The sequence below is a fragment of the Brachypodium distachyon genome, chromosome 3 (genome assembly GCF_000005505.3).
Source record: "Brachypodium distachyon strain Bd21 chromosome 3, Brachypodium_distachyon_v3.0, whole genome shotgun sequence".
In the NCBI taxonomy this organism is placed as follows: domain Eukaryota; kingdom Viridiplantae; phylum Streptophyta; class Magnoliopsida; order Poales; family Poaceae; genus Brachypodium; species Brachypodium distachyon.
The window spans coordinates 938,302-958,735 of NC_016133.3; the positions used below are offsets into that span (position 1 = coordinate 938,302).

The following is a 20,434-nucleotide window of genomic DNA, read 5'->3' on the forward strand; positions in this document are numbered from 1 at the left end:
GCAAGTAACCTCTCGAATCTGCTTGCAGACCGACAAACGGGTGCCATGATTTATATAGCTTTCAAAGGTTGGCTCCTCTCTAACCCAACCTCCGAGAGACGTCTCTAAACCCTCGAAATCTGGCACACGACGACGAAGAAAAAAATTAATGTAGCGTATTAAGACCCGAAACCCTATTATTGGAATGAAATTAAATACTCCCGCCGTCCTAGTTTCCAGGACATAATCTCAAAATTTATTTGTCCCATAACCCCCACCTCCTAGGCATAGTTTTACCTATGAAGAGTAAGCACGTTCTACATTTATTCCCAGCCGTAGGTGTGAACTCATTATGTTCTTTGGATGGATAAACTGCTGGCCTCCTCTTCCTTGGTGGAGTACGTGAGAAATTAATTCCGGCAGCTAAATCGTCACAATTAAGGGCCTTAATCCAAGAAACCAGCGCCAATCATGGAGTACCTTGGGCCAGGATTTTTGAAAATTATGCCCCGAGAACTAGGACTGAGGAAGTACCAGTTATGCCCGATATATGCGCCATAAAATTCCTGGGGCCTGGCCTACCCAAAATGTCTCCAAAAATTGGCTTTATTCTGGACACGAAAAAATCGAAATGCGAGATATTTTTTCGGAAAAGAAAAAACTGCGAGCTGTCAGGTGCAGTGCATAGATGAGATGAGATCGGGGGGCCAGAGACGTAGGCTGTCAGGATTTGTGCATTTGCAAGGAACCGACGAAGAGCAAACAACGGCTGCTTGCGTTACCACTTACCAGGCTGTACGCTGCTGCACCTGCAGACATCGGGCTACAGGGTTTTCCACACGAGGCGGGCCCGGCCCACGACAAGCCCCTATCCTATCCTGTCTTCACCAGAAAGGGCCCACCCCACCCACCGTACCAGCAGAAGCAGCAGACGCCGCCTATTGGGCCCGGCGTGTCAGAGTCTGGTCCTCCGGGGTCCCGGGGCCGGTATGGTCACCGGAGTGGTCGCGCCACCTCCCCGCCTCGGCGTTATTTAAGACCGGCTTGAGCTCACTCGGTGGGGAAGCACGAAGCAGAGTGTGGGTGAGGTCGCCACACTCGTCCTGAGCTCAGAGCTGAGCTGCTCCACCGAGGAGAAGAAGAAAAGATGGATCCCTGCAAGGTAGTTTACTTGTGCTAGAGATGATGATCTTCAGAGGCTTAAAACCTCTGTTTTATGTTCCCTGCTAATTTTCTCGTCTCCCTCTGCTTCGCTTCTTGTGCCTTTAAGTTCGAGAAGATGAACGTGAACTTGTTTATTTTCGAACCAGAGCTTAGTTCTACAAAAAGAAAATTGTTTACATGCTTGTTGTTTGTAGTAGTACTCTGTATTGTGCAGATCTCTAGCAAGCTAGTACTGCCACTAATTTTTCTAGTCTTTCAATTGGAAACGGATTTGATCAGCAGCTGGTGAGGTCACAGTTAATTTAATGCTCCCCCTGCATGGATCCATTGCAGTACCGCCCGTCGAGCAGCTTCGACAAGAAGACCACGACGACCAACGCCGGCGCACCGGTGTGGAACGACAACGAGGCGCTGACGGTGGGCCACCGGGGGCCCATCCTGCTGGAGGACTACCACCTTCTGGAGAAGGTGGCCCACTTCGCCCGCGAGAGGATCCCCGAGCGCGTGGTCCACGCCCGGGGCGCCTCCGCCAAGGGCTTCTTCGAGTGCACCCACGACGTCACCGACCTCACCTGCGCCGACTTCCTCCGCGCCCCGGGCGCCCGCACCCCCGTCATCGTCCGCTTCTCCACCGTCATCCACGAGCGCGGGTCGCCCGAGACGATCCGCGACCCGCGGGGCTTCGCGGTCAAGTTCTACACGAGGGAGGGCAACTGGGACCTCTTGGGGAACAACTTCCCCGTCTTCTTCATCCGCGACGGGATCAAGTTCCCCGACGTGATCCACGCCTTCAAGCCCAACCCGAGGTCCCACGTCCAGGAGTACTGGCGCGTGTTCGACTTCCTGTCCCACCTCCCCGAGTCGCTCCACACCTTCTTCTTCTTGTTTGATGACGTGGGCATCCCCACCGATTACCGCCACATGGAAGGCTTCGGGGTCAACACCTACACGTTCGTGACACGGGAAGGGAAGTCCAAGTACGTCAAGTTCCACTGGAAGCCCACGTGCGGGGTCAGCTGCCTCATGGACGACGAGGCCACGCTCGTCGGCGGGAAGAACCATAGCCACGCCACCCAGGACCTCTACGACTCCATCGACGCCGGCAACTTCCCCGAGTGGAAGCTCTTCGTCCAGGTTACTCATCAATCCTCATCACACCACAACCTTAAATTCCATTCCTTTCAATTTCTAACAATCTTCAAAAAATTCTTCAAAATTGAATAAACCTCACCAAAAATTTGCCCCAAAATTGACTCCATCGAACAAATTCTTCTCTGCAGGTGATGGACCCAGATGAGGAGGACAAGTACGACTTCGACCCATTAGACGATACCAAGACCTGGCCCGAAGACCTCCTCCCACTCCGGCCCGTGGGCCGCCTGGTCCTGGACCGAAACGTGGACAACTTCTTCAACGAGAACGAGCAGCTCGCCTTCGGCCCAGGCCTGATCGTGCCCGGGATCTACTACTCGGACGACAAGATGCTCCAATGCCGGGTCTTCGCCTACGCCGACACCCAGCGCTACCGCCTCGGCCCAAACTACCTGATGCTCCCCGTGAACGCCCCCAAGTGCGGCCACCGCAACGCGCACTTCGACGGCGCCATGAACTTCATGCACCGGGATGAGGAGGTCGACTACTACCCGTCCCGCCACGCGCCGCTCAAGCAGGCGGAGCCGGCGCCGGCGTGCTTCCCGGTGCCGGTGAGGACCGTGGTTGGGAAGAGGGAGAAGACGAGGATCAAGAAGGAGAACGATTTTCAGCAGTCTGGGGAGAGGTACCGGAGCTGGGCGCCGGATCGGCAGGACCGGTTTGTGAAGAGGTTCGCGGATGCTTTGGGGCATCCCAAGGTTAGCCATGAGCTCCGCGCTATCTGGGTCAACTTTCTCTCCCAGGTCAGTATATATATACTCCCTCCTATCCATGTCGTTGATATGATATTTCTTGTCTCTGTTCAAATTTGATCAACAGTTCAGAAAAACATACTCTTGTTGTATTTATGTTTATCTGATTTACTTTTTCAGTGTGATAAGTCGTGTGGGATGAAGGTTGCGAACCGGCTCAACGTGAAGCCGAGCATGTGATCCATGAGAGTACAGTGGATATGCATCGACTGCCATGGATTGGATGGATGGATATGCTGTGGGACAGTCGGAAATAAAAGTATGTTAAGCTGGATGGCCGTAAGCTTTGTGCTCTTCTCCCTGGACCAGGAGGATGGTAATAAGAGACCACATCGATCCAGATCTGACGTATATGGATCATGTGGCCAACTGTGTGTTTGTCTTCCTTTTTTCCTTCTTTGGAATTTGGAACAAGGCCGGCCAGTGTATTGTCATCATCTTCTCGTCGTTGTTGATATGTATCGGTAACTTGTACTGTCTACTCCACAGCTAAAAATGATGGTATTATGGAACTCGTTGTATGGACTACTCCGTAATTATCTTGGTGCATGTTGGTGTCTAAGCTTTCTTAGGAGCTGATATGAGGGCTATTTCTCTGTTGGTTGATAACATAGACATGGCCATGTTTCTGACAAATTTTCCGGGACGAAATCAGTAATCTGTTGCGCACGCAGGCGAAAGAAAATAAGCTTCAGTTTGGACAGCCCGAGTAGAGTATCTCCCTTTCCTCTTCCGTCCCGGCAGGCATTTGCTTAGGGACAACGCTCACCCGTGAATGAAGCAAAGATTAGTTCTAATCAGAGGGGACAAGACAAAGAAATCATAGTCATTTCGCTACTGGGCACCGCATAAATATCTTTATTTATAGAAGAAAAGTAATGACGGAAGAAACCATTTCTCTCGGAAGGCTTGGGACTGATTGATTAGACTGATGAGGTTTGAGTAAGTTCAGACGTCGTCTTTGCAATCTCAATCAAGAGAACCAATTAATTCTGCTGCACGTCCAGGAAGGATTATATGAGTCGGTGCCAACCAATGAGGTTCATCAAAGTACTCTCTCAATCTGCTAAAAAAAAAAGCATTCTCTCGACTCTCACTCAATCTGTAGCTGCAGGATAGAAGGCAACACGGGGGACAGATATTAAAAAGAGCATCCTCTTTTCTTCACATAAAATTCCTGATTCGAATCCGCTATAGCAACAATAATAACAAGAAAAGGAAAAGTAGCAACAGTTCTCTACGCTCCCAACATCAACAGACTAGCAGCAGTAGCAGGCTCTGGTATCTGCAGAGAATAAACCCTCCCAAATCCCAATTACCCTGAAGTAACAACCCAAAGCAAGTCATCATTATCCATAGGAGTAAAAATCTCTGTCCAACCCCTCTAAAGTAAACCTGACACCATTACAAAAATTGGTTCCCTTCTCACCGAGGCCAGACACATCATCTACAGCTCGTCGTGCTCCTCGTCGTCGACGCCACCTGCGCCGTCCTCGCCGCCAGGAGCGCCGCCGGACCTCTGGTAGACGGCGGACACGATGGGGTTGCAGACGGCCTCCACCTCCTTGAGCTTCTCCTCGTAGTCCTCCTTCTCGGCCGACTGGTTCTCGTCCAGCCACTCCAGGGCCTCCTTGAGGGCCTCCTCCACCTTCTCCTTCTCCTCGCTCTCCAGCTTGTCGGCCAGCTTGTCCTTGTCGCCGACCGTGTTCTTCATGTTGTACACGTACGTCTCCAGCTGGTTCCGGGCGTCGATGCGCTCCTTCACCTTCTTGTCCTCCTCGGCGAACTCCTCCGCCTCCTTCACCATCCGGTCGATCTCCTCCTGGCTCAGGCGCCCCTTCTCGTTTGTGATCGTGATCTTCTCCGACTTGCCTGTGCCCTTGTCCTCCGCCTTCACGTTCAGGATGCCGTTGGCGTCCACCTCGAAGGTGACCTCAATTTGAGGAGTGCCTCTGTTGAGTTCAAGATGACAACACGAAATCAATCACACTGGTTTAACAAATCAACATTGTAATCGTTTGGTCTTTGACAATTAAGCATACCTTGGAGCCGGGGGAATGCCAGAAAGGTCGAACTTGCCGAGAAGACGGCAGTCCTTGGTCATGCTGCGCTCTCCCTCAAAGACCTGAAGACATATGCAGAGTTAGCTCCCAGCTAGCTGACGGTTAAAATTTTCAGACAGGGAAGAAGGTTGTTCATTGTTTGTTACCTGGATGGAGACAGTTGTCTGCTGGTCCTGGTAGGTGGTGAAAACCTGTGACTTCTTCGTGGGGATGACGGTGTTCCTGGGGATCAACTTGGTCATGACTCCTCCAACAGTCTCGATACCGAGGGTCAGGGGTGCCACATCCAGAAGGAGGATATCTGTATTAATACCGAATCATGCTTCTGTAAGTACAATGATTCCAATTAACAAGCAGGTAAGAAGAGTTTAGTAGGAAGATTCTTCGAACCTTTGGTTTCATCACCACCCTCGCCGCTCAAGATGCTTCCCTGCACCGCCGCACCAAAGGCAACAGCCTCGTCAGGGTTCACACCCTTGTTTGGCTCCTTGCCTTCAAAGTAGTCCCTGAGAAGCTGCTGGACCTTGGGGATCCTAGTGCTACCACCAACAAGAACAATCTCATGGATCTGGCTCTTCTCAAGGCCAGCATCATCCATGGCCTTCTTCACAGGTCCCATGGTCTTGCGGAACAGATCGTTGTTCAGCTCCTCAAACCGGGCACGGGTCAGTGGCTCTGAGAAATCAGTCCCGTCAAAGAGGGACTCGATCTCAACACGGACCTGGTGCTGGTTGCTGAGGGCTCTCTTGGCACGCTCAGCTTCCCTCCTCAGCTTTCCAAGAGCACGGTTGTCCTTGCTGATGTCCTTGCTGTACTTCTTCTTGATCAACTTGATGAAGTACTCCATGATCCTGTGGTCAAAATCCTCACCTGAAGAGATTATACAGCTCAATGTCATGTATTGGCCAATAGTACAATGCACAACTCACAGCTAATGACAAGAGAAACTAATCATGAGTATCCTTGTCAAGAAGGACAGCAATGTATCACGGCATTCTAATGCAAATAGCTTGTGTGAAATTGCCAAGACGAAGTATTAAAATAATCTGGACCGACTATCTGGCTAGCGACTATCTGTACAACATTATTTCCTTATTTAACAAGTAACATTACCGTAATCAGCAGCATTATATTGTCTATATGCAGTTTTTAGTAAGTCGCTAACGGCAATATGAAAGAATTTAGTAGAAAACGACGAAGAAGATAGAATATAGTAGAAAATGACGAAGAAGATATGCTATACCTCCAAGATGGGTGTCACCGTTGGTGGCCAACACCTCAAACACACCGTTGTCAATGGTCAAGATACTGACATCGAAAGTGCCACCACCAAGGTCAAAGACAAGGATGTTCTTCTCACCACCCTTCTTGTCCAAACCATAGGCAATAGCAGCAGCGGTAGGCTCATTGATGATCCTAGCAACATTAAGGCCAGCAATCACACCAGCATCCTTGGTCGCCTGCCTCTGGGCATCATTGAAGTAAGCTGAAAACAGGAAAAGTATTAGTGAGCAATGACAAACATATAGACTCAACAATTCTGAGTGACAATATGAATGGCACCATTACTAACCAGGAACAGTGACGACAGCGTCATTGATCTTCTTCCCAAGGTATGCCTCGGCAGTCTCCTTCATCTTTCCAAGAATCATGGCACTGATTTCCTCAGGGCTGAAGACCTTGTTCTCACCATCCTTGATCTTGACCTGAATGTAAGGCTTCCCATCCCTGTTGACAATCTTGTAGGGGACAAGTTTCATGTCCCTCTGCACTTCCTTGTCCTCAAACCTGAAGAGGAATGTTACAGCTCAGTCACCACTCACTAAATCTCATCAACACCAAACAAGAGCACATAAATGGGAAAGCGGTATTACTTTCTTCCAATGAGACGCTTCACGTCGAAGATGGTCCTCTCAGGGTTGACAGCTGCCTGGTTCTTGGCAGCCTCACCGATGAGCCTCTCGCTATCGGTGAACCCGACCCATGAGGGCGTGATACGGTTACCCTGGTCATTGGCGATAATCTCGACATGACCATTCTTGTACACACCGACACACGAGTAGGTCGTACCAAGATCGATACCGATCACAGTACCGAGCTTCTTGGCCTCCTCCTTTGCAGCAGAAAATGCAAACAGCGATCCTGCAAAAACCGAGACGCAAGTAGATAAGCAACATGATCCTCTCCATTAACACAATCTCGAATCAGCACGCATACAGCTCAACAATTCAAAACGACATAATTCAGTTCATATCCGTAAGATTAAATTCGGCGGCCTCCTTCGCTTATTACCATTCCCCCTGGATCAGAATAATTAATGTGTAGTGTCCCTACAACGACATAATCATACAAAGCTCTCATTACTCAACAAAAATCCTAGGTTATCATGCGGAATAGCGAACCACTAACAGCATTCCTATCACCACCAAGGCCAGATCGCAGCACCAATGCAACAATTTCACATCTATCTCTAGCACGAAAACTAGGTCGTCTGCAGCAGCTCAGTTTGGAGAACATCTGACAGCAAAAAAATCAACCCCTGCTCGCCACGGGACTAAAACACCCGCGAACAATGGATCAAGGCGCGCAATTCCTACAACAGACCGTGAACCCCCAAGTAAATCACAGGAATTGCTAGTTCGCGTTCCTAAATCAACGGAGCTCGTCAAACAACCCGCTCAAATGGCGCGCCGTCCTAACCAGAACACCCCCGATCCACCGGCTTTCGCCGCCGCCGAAACCTCGAGCCTCCCCAAGCCGAGCCCCGACGGGATCATCTCATCCTCAAACGCCTCGCGGCCTCGGGATCGAGCTCCACCTCGAGCCACCATCTCAAAACACACAGATCTAAGCATCTAGCCCACAACCAACAGATCCAAGCATAAAAACTAAACAACCAAACAAAACAGCGCGAGATCGCACCTGCGAGCAGGACGCCGAGCAGGAGCAGGGACCCGCGGACCCGATCCATCGCCACCGCGATTCGCCCTCGACGCTTCTCTTCCCTTCCGCCTTCGCGTAGTTTGATCTCTCTTCTCTCCGCTTCTGGGTTCCCGGAAGTGGGTTTGAGTTTTAAGGCCGGCTGGGAGTTCCCTGGAGTCCGTGAGAGAGATTTATACCGGGCTGGGTGGCGAGATCTCCCTTCTCTCTTCGTCGCGGTGGCCGGAACGTCATGGGTCCGAGGTGGACGAATAGGGAGCGGACACGTGGAGGACCGGGCCAATCGGGGCGGCCTTCTGCGCTGGGGTTGCCGCGGCCGTCTGTAGGCTCCCATCCGACGGCCACGATGGCAACTTCCCCCCCACGTGGAGCGCTGCCATTGGCTGTGTCTCGTGGCTTTTGCTCGCCCCTCGCGCTTTCTGGAAGTTTAGCGTAGAGAGTTCGTTGCCGGTCGGTACCGGCTTCCGGATGACATGTGGGGTCAGGGTTTAGGTGCTCTGGTCTTGCTTTAGGGCATCCCAAACAAGGGCTTGCTACTGTTGCCATTGATCAGAGAAAATAGGGTATTTCAATTGATCTATAGGAATGAGCCTTTCAAGAAATCATTTCTATGAGTTGTAACTAAACCGAAAAAGTAACCTGTGGATTTCGATTTCGGAGTTGTGAAGCTCACAAGATGAGATTTTAGATAACAATGGTGTCTTCAGTAGACAAACATTCTTCGCTACGTAGCCAATTTTCTGGCAGGCGATGAGCCGCGAGCTGCATGGCGCCATGCATGATGCGGGCTACTGCAGTTAATGCGAGCATAGGATGCGAAGCGGTACGTGCGCGGATCTTAAAGGAAATGAGGGAGAACTTAGGTCTCGCTAGGGGCAAAAGCGGCACACGTGCAAGTTGTCGCTCTCCAAGTAACCGTTACGTTTTCTTCTCTTACATGTCGTCCAAATGCTGACGTGGCATGCTATTAGTAACGGCTGTCTTATCTTGTTGGAGACATTTTGCTTTGCTTAACGTTGTCTCGTGCTCCCTGTCCGTTGCATGTTCTTCTTTGCAACAACTAGTAGTCATAAATATTAGAACATAGAATGCTAGTCTTTTAAGTTGGCACAAATGTCCATCAACTTTAAATACACTCCTACAATGTCAGTCCTTTAAATGACCAACTCGGTCTATTAAACTTGCATTACTGTGTGGCGCTCACCTAACTCGCACCACTTGTCTTCTCCTTCTGCAATGCCTACAGGTACGGTATCACCAATATTAACCTGTCGAGCATCTACACCAAGATCGCCATGTTGGTGTTCGGCTGGTAGAGTAGAGGCGCAACTGACACATAATTTGCATCGATAACTGATCACAGACGTTCCACAATCAAAAATATATTTTTGCACCCGTTTTACAATCTACAATTTTAAAAAGCATGGCGAACATGTTTGGATAGTGACTCATTAACCAAAACTTTGATCCTTGCTTGGTTGAAAATCAATTTTCGGCAAGCTACCAAAACCATCAAAAATCACATTGGCCCTCAATATTTTGGTATAGCATCCCTCGCTTGCACGATGCGCGCATCCCATCCTATTCAGCAAGCCGAAGTGGCAAACAGCGCACTCCAAACGAGCAAGGATTCAAACTAAACTGAACCCAAATACCAAAAGCTAAACCGAAATACCAAATTTCATGGAACGATTTAACAATTTGCAAATGAAAGGATTGAAATGTGCCCCAAGTCAAAGAACTAGCGGTGCACTTTACTCTTTTTTTGTTTCACAGGTACTATTTGTAACTTAAAAACTTTAAAAGTGCATAATTTGTGGAGCATATTTTATCAGCAATATAATCCAGATTTACTTCTGTGAGAATTCCAGATTAAAATCTCGAATTTGTGACACTGCCCCAGCTTAAGCTCCAACAGTAAACGTTAAATTGCTCATGCATCTTACTCAGAGAAACGGCTATATAATACCATCTGATTAAAAAACTGGCATTGACAAGGAATCAACAGGATCGTAGTTTCATTTGAAGGGCAATACTAGACAAACAAACATACAATTTCCCTTGAAAGTTGAAATGCTCGAACGGGACACTAAACCTAATAATTATCGACTTTGCAACCTCATACTAGTTGACCGCTACACTGTTATGTTGAGATCACACGTACTACATTACTTAGATATAATCACAACCCTCATTTAACCACACCACCTTCAGTAGTTTGACCAAAAAAACTGTACGACAACCTCCCAATGTACTGCCAAGTCTGGCACTGCAAGACAAAGTGTGGTTACTCAGCGGGTCTGGATTCATCCCCACCAGAGAGCAACCACCTCATGTACTCCGTTCCATCTTCAAGCGACACGGCCTCACCAGGCATGGTCACCCTCTTGCGGGTCAGTGTTTCGACCGTCACAGCTGTCCTCTTCCGCCCACCTCTTGGACGCGAGCGCAATTGCTCGGCCATCTCTGCGAAGTCACCCTGCAAAAGGCTAGAACGTCATCCACATGATTTGGGCAGTAAGAGCATATAAGACTTCACCAGTTTGACCATTCAGTCCAGGACACTTGAAACATTCAGGCAAGGAACATGTCGAGTTTGTAGATCATACAGAACAGCTCACAATACTCACCTCTACGTATACATGGGCACTGGATTTCTCATGATTGTCCCTGACATGCTTGTAGGTGAACTCCTTGCCACACCCCGCAAATCGACATGCAAAAGGTCTGATTTGATCATGGCATGCCTTCATATGCTTGGTCAGATTTGATTTCTGCAATGGAAAGAAGCAAATACCAATTTCAGTTGAAAATATAAATTTATAAAACTAGTGGAAGGAAAAAAAAGAGGTATCAGCAAGTAGGTGGGTCTTAGTCTTACATTGGAAAAGGAACATTCACAGTCCTCAAAGGTGCATTTAATCCTTTCTGTAGGAACCGCCGTATCATGGGCTCGAAGGTGCCTTTTAATGTTCTTCTTCAGGTGTTTTTCCCCACATATATCACATTGGATATATTGATGGAAAGACTGGTTATGAGCTCTCAGACATTCAACATTTGTGAATGTTTTCATGCAGCCCTCTTCACAGCAGACTACTTCTACGTAGTCCAATTTAACTGCCAGAATATAACAAAAATGATATCCAATTTCAACATACCATAAGCTGGTGATAAAAATAAATCATGGATAGGCATAAAGAATAACAACGAATGTGCTATTAGCATTGAGTACATAACATACCATGCGACTCCTCATGTTTCTTCAGCTTCGAAGCATACTTAAAAGCTTTGTTACAGCCCTCCTCCTTGCAAACAAACTGCTGGTTGCTTTTAGTGTCATTTTCAACCTCGTGCATTTCCTTCACATGCCTTTGCACATTTGCCTTGATGCTGAACCTCTTGTCGCAACCTTCCATAGGGCAAGTGAACAACTTCCCCTCATGCTTAAGCATATGCCGGTTCAAGTGATCTTTCCTTATATAGCTGAAGGGACAGTCTTCAAGTGGGCACACAGAAGACCTCTGCAGTCAAAGAGGAAAAATGAGTCTGAACTGAAACAATTGCATAAAGGCGAGTGGTTTCATGTATTGTAAACAGTGATACATATCTTCACAATCTCAAACACTTGAACCTTAACACTTAATTAAACAACTACATGAGAACTGCCGACCAGACACTTAACCAAAAGAAAGTCACATGGCCAATAGAACTATCGTCTGAGACAAACATTCACAACATTTTAGAAGGAAACTGGGCACAGAAATAAAACTCATCAAATAAATACATAACACAGAATTAACTGATCCAAGTTCCTCACTTGTTTTTTTTATCTCGAATAAAAATTACCTCCCAAAGTCCAGTGATATGAGTATTGTCACCATAGCGAGCTGAGAACCAATGAAGAATGGTGCTAGCTTTCTGAGACGACATTTTGATATTGGATTCCCTAACTCTTAGCTAAGCTCCCATAAGGAAGCTCACCAAGAGATAGCAGGATAAAATAAGGGTATTGGCACCCTTATCTCCAAAGAATCCATGGAGCAACTAGTGCTTAGTAGCTTAAAAAATAATATGAAAAATAAGCTATTGTCACCATAGCGAGCTGAGAACCTATGAAGAATGGTGCTAGCTTTCTGAGACGACATTTTGATATTGGATCTTCACACTCTTTGCAAAGCTCCCATAAGGAAGCTCACTGAGATAGCAGGATAAAATAAGGGTATTGCCACCCTTACCTCCAACAGATCCACGACACATCTAATGCTTAATAGTTGAGAAAATATCTGACGAATAAGATATCAACACCATAACGAGCCAAAAACCTCTCATATAAGGTCCAAGCTTTCTGAGATGGCATTTTGATTTCGGATCAGATCTTTACTCCAACTAAGGATCCCAGAAGCCTGGGGCCCACAGAACTAATGAGAAAGAGGACAGTAGAAATAAGAAGATAGATGTCCTCCAAATTCAGTGAATGGATCCATTAAAAAATGTTCAACATCACAAACATATAATAATCCAGCTAACGACAAAGCAGTTTCAATGCTTTCATGCTCCATAGACAGTTGATCATTTGCACATATAGTTGTTACAGACTAGCCATTTCTTCACTAATGAAACTCAAACATATTGCATGCACAAGTCAATAGATAGAAGTACGATTCAGCAAGCATGTTCTTAGTAAGGACACAAAAAGGGGCAAAATGTAACTTCAATGGAAACAAACAGAAGCAAAACATTATACACATTATCATGTGAAGTTATGTAATGAACGCATAAACAATGACAGACCTCCTTAATGGGCGTGATGGAGGCAATCTTGATGGAGCTTCACAGGAGGTCACCCCAACCTGTTACTAGTCCAACCAAGATTAAAATGTGCCTCAACGCATTTTGGAGTTCTTTAAATGGGATCCAATGCTTCACACGGTTAAGTATCTAAAAACCCTGCAAAACAGTTATAATTAGAGAATTGCATAGAATAAACAATTTGTTTGACAGCCAGATCTGCAGATGCAGAAAATACAGGAAAAATGTACCGTGTTATGATATTATTGATTGAAATTAGACGCATCATGGTGAGCAACCAGTTGTTCTACGGTTAAAATGATCGGTTCATTTACTGTACATAAATGAGAAATACCAACCTCTTTGGAATGACTTTGCATGTGCTGCTTCAGATGAGCTGGTTTCTGGAAAGAAGCTCCACACTCTTCACAGGTTGGTTCATCCTCTTGAATAATCTTTTCCCCGTCTGAGTTGTAGATTTCTGATATTTCCAGCTCATCCTAAGGATAAATTGTCGAGACAAATTATCAGCAATGTAATATATTTTCTGAACAGGGTGAAAAAATATAGAAGGAAACATAGAAGAAAGAAGATGTAGTGATTGAGAAAAAAATTCATACACGTAATAAAAAACCAATAAGCGTAAGAGTCGGATGACTAGATTTACTCAGTACAACACATAAAAAGGAACATGGTCTACGAGCTACAGAACAGACAAGGTCATTGAGGTCGACTTCCCATTTGAAGGTATCTATGGTTGTACCTATAGCAGTAAAAATGGTTGTAATATTATATGTATTAGATTAGTACTTTCTTGGTCTGTGTGCATGTCAAAGGAAGGCACTTATATTTTGAAATGGACAGGATATTTACAAATCTGTCAAACAGGGCATAATCCAGAGAAGAGATGCCTATATATCAACAAAATTTAGAAAAAAGAAGGCACAGGTCACCTTGAAGAACAAAGGCGTGAACAGTCCAATGTGCCGAAAATATCTGAAAATAGTGTACCTTGTGATGAGCAACCATGTGAGCTCTGATGAGACATTTCTTGGACCTTATAACAGTGCAAAATTCACATTTGTAGCGCCTAATATCTCTGCAATGTGTCTCTTCAACCATTTCATCTCCACTGATCTCATCTCCAGAAGACATCTAAAAATAGGTGAAACAGAGAATTAGATACTTGATGAAAAATACAAGGTACACTATACAGATAGAATAAGATGGCTGAGAAAAATGACTAGAAACAAGTACAGAACTGAAAGCGGCATGTGTAATTGTATGCCACCCTTTATGCCAATGTCACCAATCAAAATACAAATATTGCATGATTTTTTCAAGTGAAATAGCTTCAATGGTTATCAATGATTTCCTGGATAGTGAGAACCCAATAAACAAAAAATCTAATGCACTTACCCTAGATTTGTAGAAAAAATAGCAAAAATTTGATTCATAATTACAAGAGAATTTGTAATGATTTCAACAGTAAATTAATCACAGTACTATACTACAAGACTATTTCAGGGTAATAAAACTGGTTAGAAATTCTTTCATACAAGTAATCAATGAAAAAATGGTCAGCATACATATTTAGAATAAGAGTTCCCCATCAGCAAAGACTCTAAGATCCATCTTTAAGTGCCTATTGATTTCATTCAAGGTTTCATAGATTTCCCTTCTAGCAGCATGTGTTTTGTCTTCTACCAAGAATTCATGTACACCCCCATCAACTTCAATCCAACTGCACCCTGGCTTTTTAAATACTTTCCTCATCAACATTTGATTCCTCATATCCAGAGCTTCTTTCCGTTTATCAGATGAGGCATATATGTTCCAGAGAAGAACATAAACCCCATCGTCCCCTGGTTCTCTCTTTATAATTTCCTTCCCAGCAATCTCAGCTAATCTATCATTGCCATGGACAAGGCATGCACTAAGAAGTGACCTCCATATAACAACATCAGGTTCCACATCCATATCATATATCAGGGCTTCTGCTTCCTCTAGTAGTCCACCCCGTCCTAACAAATCAACCATGCATCCATAGTGCTCAAGCTGGGGATTGATATTGTAGGTACCACGCATTTTATCAAATAACTCCTTGCCCTGTTGTATCAATCCAGCATGGCTGCACGCTGATAAAACTGAGACAAAGGTCACGCTATTTGGGACTATCCCAGACCTTAGCATGTCACCAAAGAGCTCCAGAGCTTTGCTGCCATCACCCTGGACAGTGAAACTCGAGATCATCGTTGTCCACGTGAATGCATCCTTCAAGGGTACTTCTTCAAACACAGCAAATGCCATCTCTATGCTTCCACTCTTTGCGTACATGTCCATCAGGGCATTGCTAACAATTATATTTGTGCTGACATTAAATTTGCTACCATATCCATGAATTACACGTCCTAGATCTAGAGCGCCAATGTCAGCACAAGCTGATAGCACGCCTACGATCGTAAAATGAGTAGGACGGTGGCCCTCAAGCACCATCCTACCAAAGAGCTCTAGAGCTCGTATAGGGTTCTTGGCCTGGACATGGCCGGTGATCAACGCTGTCCACGAAACCACACTCTTCATAGGCATTTGATCAAAGAAGGACAATGCTGAATCCACACCGACACACTTAATATACCCATGCAGCATGCTACCCCAGGTAACATGATCCTTCACAGCCATTTCCTCAAACACCGCCACCGCACCCTCAAACCTCCCGCACCGACTATACATATCAACCAAGGCATTGCCAACGACCGGCTCCGACCCCAACCCGCACCGGAAAATCATGCCGTGCAGCGCCTCACCAGCCCGCAGATCCCCGACCCCGCCGGAGGCCGAAAGCGCGCCGACAACAGCGAACCCGTCCGGCCGGTGGACTCCGGAGGCCACGACACGCGAGAACAGCCACATGGCCTCGCGATGCTGGTTCAACTGGAGGTGGAGCGACATGAGGCTAGTGAGGGAGACGAGGTCGGGTTCCGGGATCTCGCCGAAGAGCCTGCGCGCGTCGGCGGCGCGGCCGAGGTCGGCGTAGGACCGGAACATCTTACAGGAGACGGACTGGTTGCCAGGGTGGAGGCCATGGACGAGGGCCCCAGCGTGGATCTGCTCGAGCTCCCTTATCGATTTGCAGCAGTGGGCTAGGAGGTGGTGGCAGATGCTACGGTTCATCCACCTCTAGAATGGCGGGATCTAGGTTAGTGCGGTGCCACGGTTGACCCAGAACGAACTTGCGAAGGCTAGCTTGGGACTACTAAATCTCATCAATCAGTGGAATGAGTCAAGAGCTCGTACCTCGAAAGCTGGTGTCCGAGGTTGCGGGGACAGCAGGGAGGCGATGGGGTTAACGAAGGGAGCGGCAGCGGCAGCGGTAGCGCCGGCGGACGGCAGGCTGAGGAGGTAGCTGGCAAGAGGGCGAGGCGGCGGGCGAGGAGAGTGGCGGAGAAGAGGTTTGCTTCGTGCTTTCATAGAGGTTGGTCGATAAAAAACCCTAGCGCGCCTCGGCGTAACGGGCTGACAATGAATGGGCCCAGGCCTCGTATCCTGACAGGCCTAATGGGCTGACAATGAATGGGCCCAGGCCTCGTATCCTGACGACGATCTCTTTCTCAAAGCATGAACAAGCTTCTCCTTCCCCCATTCTCCATCCGTTTTTGGGATGATGGCTATATCCAAAAGTGACTGTAGTTCGTTTTTCATGTGTGTGTTTTTCTTAGCCAGCAAAAAAGAGAGCTTTGGCTCATTCGAAAGAAGGAAGTTGCATGTTCTTCGGATTTAGCTCCGTTCCCCTTTTCGTATTATGCTATTATTAGGACCTTCTTTCCGTTGTAAGTACTCATTTGCTATTGCAATTTTTAGGACGATGGCGGTAATAGAAGACTAACCTTAGGAGCTATAAAGAGATCTATGTTTAGAAAATTCTTCGTGGTCATTAGGTACGTCGTAAAAGTCCAAGACATTCTCTTGCGGTGGCCAGCGTTTGGTTTTGGCTGCGTGTCTTGGTTTGTTTTTGTTTCCAAACAAACCAAGACATACGCAAGGAATCAAGGGAACAGCTAAAGCTCTCTAGCCCGAATTTTCGTCAAGAGCAATGTTTCCGACAATGGAGGATGCCTATGATGTCAATGAAGGCATGTCGACGGAGCGTGCCTACGAGGCGGAGCCCGTGCCTTCGCTGTCGGAGACGATCACGCTGCGGTCAATTTTGATGAGCGTCACCCTCGGCGTGATTCTCAGCGTTGTAGCCATGAAGATCAGCTTGAACTCTGGATTCCTCCCGTCGCTAAGCATCCCAGCTGGCCTCCTCGGGTTCTTCATGTCACGTGCGTCGATCCGTGTGCTCGACTACCTCGAGGTGCCGCACTTGCCCTTTACTCGCCAGGAGAACACCGTCATCCAGACATGTGTGGTCGCTTGCACCTCCATTGCGTTTAGCGGTAAATACACACATGTATTAATAAGCAAGCTAGTAATAGCATGTAACATTCCAAGGTTATGAGCGTCACACTTTCATGCATTTGTCCGTAGGTGGGTTCGGTACGTTCCTCCTTGCGATGGGCAAAAAATCTGCAGGAGGCGACATCCAAGATGACATCAATGTCGAGGAACCAAACATATTTCGTATGGTCACCTTCTTGTTCCTTGTGAGTTTCGCCGGCATATTCATCATCATGCCCTTTAGGAAGGTCATGATCATCCGGCACCAGTTGACGTTCCCTAGCGGCACGGCCACGGCCCACCTCATCAACAGCTTCAACACCCCTCAGGGCGCCAACCAAGCGAAAATGCAGGTGTCGATGTTGTTCAAGTCATTTGGAGGATCCATGGCATGGTCCATCTTCCAGTGGTTCTTCTCCGGCGGGACAGTCTGCGGCTTCAAAGTCTTCCCTACCTTCGGCCTCGAGGCGTACAAGCGCGGCTTCTTCTTTGACTTCTCAATGACCAACGTGGGCATCGGGATGATATGCCCCTACATGATCAGCATCTCCATGCTCGTCGGGTCGGTCATCTCGTGGGGGATCATGTGGCCGTACATCGAGACCAAGGAGGGCAGCTGGTATCCGACTAGCCTTGGCAGTGGCAGCCTCAGCGGCATCAAGGGATACAAGGTATTCATTGGCATGTCCATGATCCTTGCAGACGGCTTCTTCAACTTCCTATGCATCATGTTCCAGACTTCGGATGCCATGTCCAAGCGGCGCCAACAACCGATGCAAGGCAATGGCAGTGCACAGCCATTCCAGTGCATGAATGGTGCTTGCGATCTAGACCAAAATAAGACAGTCAAAAGCTTCGACGACCGTCGCAGGGCGCAAGTGTTCCTCAGGGACCAGATACTCAACTCGGTCATGATTGGCAGCTACATCCTTCTTGCAGCAATCTCCACCATTGTCATCCCGCATCTGTACCCTCAGCTGAGGTATTACCACGTGGCGCTCACCTACCTTGCAGCACCTGTCTTCTCCTTCTGCAACGCCTACGGGTACGGGATCACCGATATGAACCTGTCGAGCACCTACGCCAAGATGGCCATGCTGGTGTTTGGCTCGTGGGTGGGGCTCAAGGGTGGTGGCGTGGTTGCCGGGCTCGTCGCTTGCGGGATCATGATGTGCACGTTGTGCAACGGCGGCGATGTCATGCAGGACCTCAAGACGGGCTACTTGACGCTAACCTCGCCGCGCGCCATCCTCATCAGCGAGGTGATCGGCACGGCGTTGGGGTGCATTATAAACCCCTCGATCTTCTGGGTATTCTACAAGGTGTACAAGACGGCCACCATCGGCGACATCCCCGAGGTGCCCTACGCCAGGGTGTACCGCGGCATGGCCATGCTGAGCGTCGGCCAGGGAGGCTTGCCCCGGCACAGCATGCTCCTCGCCAAGGTCTTCTTCGTGCTGGCGCTAGTGATGTGCGTGCTCCGGGAGGTGGCGAACCGGAGGCAGTGGCGCATGAGGCACTACATCCCGAGCACCGTGGCCATGGCCGTGGCCTTCTTCGTGCCGCCGGACATGCCCATCGGCATGTGCATCGGGAGCCTGGCATTGCGCCTGTGGGAGCGCACGGACCCCGGCAAGGAGCAGCTGTTGTCGCCCGCGGTGGCGTCTGGGCTGATCTGCGGGGACGGGCTCGGGTCCCTGGTGTCGTCCTTGCTGACGCTGACCAAGGCGGCACCGCCGATCTGCATCATGTTCTTGTCTCGAGGTGACAACGTCAAATTGGATGAGTTCTTGGCAAAGCTGCCTGCGACATAGGTCCGGACGTGTGCTTCTTGTGGGAAACTTACCGCTGACTGACTAATTCAGGCATAGAGATCTTAGTAGTTGTTGTACAAAATGTTTGCTTGTAAAGAAAAACTCCAGTCTCTGAATGCAACTAATTCCCCCATATGCAAGTTAATTACCTCTTCATTAATTGTTGTACAGTAACTAATGATCATTAGCCTTGCTTGCATGTATAAAATCTGTTCTAAAAAAAACGTTGAGCTCAAACCGTTAATGTGACAACTTCAAAAGCTAGATTAATTGAATGTACCCCAAACATAAGAATGGCTTATTTTAGGAAACTATTGTAATATTAGCAGTGTGATGATGAATCATTTCAACATACGGACATGTCTCCTCGGTTTGGTCGAGACTCGGGAGCCTCATGCCCGCTTATACGAAAAAGTGTCATCGTAAAAAATTCGGTCTTATTTGGCACTAGTGTTTTTTAGTGTTTTTTATCCCCTCCAAATTCAAAATCATTAGAAACACGAAATTAGTTGTTTGGTAGAAAGGGAATAAAAAGCATTATCCTTGGTTCCCCACAAAGCACCTCGATTTGGTAGAAAGTATGCATCTAAATTGGTATGGATAAGGTGCACAATAGCCCACGGAATGAAACTCTACATTCAATTGCGTTGCAAAATTCCAAATAAAACTCTATGCAGCAAAATGAGATGATATGCCTCTAGGTCGCAAAATTTACAACTCAACATATAATTTCTCTGTATACCAGAACTAACAAATAGTACGGACCAGAAGTGTAGTATGACAGAGAATTTGACAACCAGGGCTCTCAAACTTGCACAGTGTCGACGGCTTACAATTCATGCACAGGGTGTTAGAAGCAACAGAGAAATAATTATCAAGAAGCGCAAACACAAACAATTGTATGGCCAGTCGCTGCTTTGTAACATTTCATTGAGATGAGTCCGGACGTTTGGCTCTGTGCATCGGCTCCCTATATTTTCAGAAGACAAAAATCATATTTCCGAGTGCTGAACATTTTTGTAAAAAATTGAGATGCAAATCATGCATATGTTTCTTTTCTGTAAAATTTCGATAATAAATATGTTTGTTTGTGTGTACACACCAAAATTATGAATATCTACTGGCAGTCTAGCACATATATATAGTGCAGGAATAATGCATCCACCATAGATCATTACTGATTGGTTTCGACAAGTGGAAGGCGGAAAATATACACACACACAAAAAAAAGTTGAACTCTCTAACAGGGCTGGGGGATTTAAATTTTTTTTTTCTCTTCCATTCACAGGACCAATATGTACCATCGGCAGGTTACAACTGAACTCTGTTACATGACTTGATA

At 47.2% G+C, this 20,434-nt stretch overlaps 5 protein-coding genes across 6 annotated transcripts; 2 read left to right on the forward strand and 3 right to left on the reverse strand.

The window, feature by feature from the left end:
- The first annotated feature begins 980 nt into the window (after positions 1-980).
- Positions 981-3,583, forward strand: LOC100846426 (catalase isozyme 2). The gene is made up of 4 exons (XM_003573193.4): positions 981-1,141; positions 1,477-2,277; positions 2,424-3,038; positions 3,168-3,583. The coding sequence occupies exons 1-4, from the start codon at positions 1,127-1,129 to the stop codon at positions 3,225-3,227; spliced, it is 1,491 nt and encodes a 496-aa protein (XP_003573241.1). The 5' UTR covers positions 981-1,126; the 3' UTR covers positions 3,228-3,583.
- Positions 3,584-4,184: 601 nt separating this feature from the next.
- On the reverse strand, positions 4,185-8,207 carry LOC100841864 (heat shock 70 kDa protein BIP1). The gene is made up of 8 exons (XM_003573178.4): positions 8,033-8,207; positions 6,985-7,252; positions 6,684-6,898; positions 6,354-6,596; positions 5,501-5,980; positions 5,257-5,411; positions 5,090-5,172; positions 4,185-4,999 (listed from the first exon to the last, which is right to left on the reverse strand). Exons 1-8 carry the CDS (start codon positions 8,079-8,081, stop codon positions 4,495-4,497), a joined length of 1,998 nt encoding a protein of 665 aa, XP_003573226.1. The 5' UTR covers positions 8,082-8,207; the 3' UTR covers positions 4,185-4,494.
- Positions 8,208-10,007: 1,800 nt separating this feature from the next.
- Positions 10,008-16,296, reverse strand: LOC100827085 (transcription factor IIIA). 2 transcript variants are annotated; one of them, XM_003573216.4, is made up of 7 exons: positions 16,136-16,296; positions 13,850-13,993; positions 13,198-13,338; positions 11,292-11,571; positions 10,932-11,167; positions 10,681-10,824; positions 10,008-10,529 (listed from the first exon to the last, which is right to left on the reverse strand). In XM_003573216.4, exons 2-7 carry the CDS (start codon positions 13,991-13,993, stop codon positions 10,338-10,340), a joined length of 1,137 nt encoding a protein of 378 aa, XP_003573264.1. In that variant the 5' UTR covers positions 16,136-16,296; the 3' UTR covers positions 10,008-10,337. The 2 variants fall into 2 exon arrangements, with proteins under 2 accessions (XP_003573264.1, XP_010233704.1); XM_010235402.3 differs by lacking the exon at positions 16,136-16,296 and adding an exon at positions 14,428-14,567 and having other exon boundaries at positions 10,012-10,529.
- LOC112268507 (pentatricopeptide repeat-containing protein At2g22410, mitochondrial-like) lies at positions 14,432-16,129 on the reverse strand. Its single transcript, XM_024461933.1, has one exon. The coding sequence runs from the start codon at positions 16,010-16,012 to the stop codon at positions 14,432-14,434; it is 1,581 nt and encodes a 526-aa protein (XP_024317701.1). The 5' UTR covers positions 16,013-16,129.
- A 528-nt stretch (positions 16,297-16,824) lies between the features above and the next one.
- LOC100837882 (probable metal-nicotianamine transporter YSL7) lies at positions 16,825-19,150 on the forward strand. Its single transcript, XM_010235404.2, has 2 exons — positions 16,825-17,277; positions 17,369-19,150. The coding sequence occupies exons 1-2, from the start codon at positions 16,932-16,934 to the stop codon at positions 19,090-19,092; spliced, it is 2,070 nt and encodes a 689-aa protein (XP_010233706.1). The 5' UTR covers positions 16,825-16,931; the 3' UTR covers positions 19,093-19,150.
- The last annotated feature ends 1,284 nt before the right edge of the window (positions 19,151-20,434 follow it).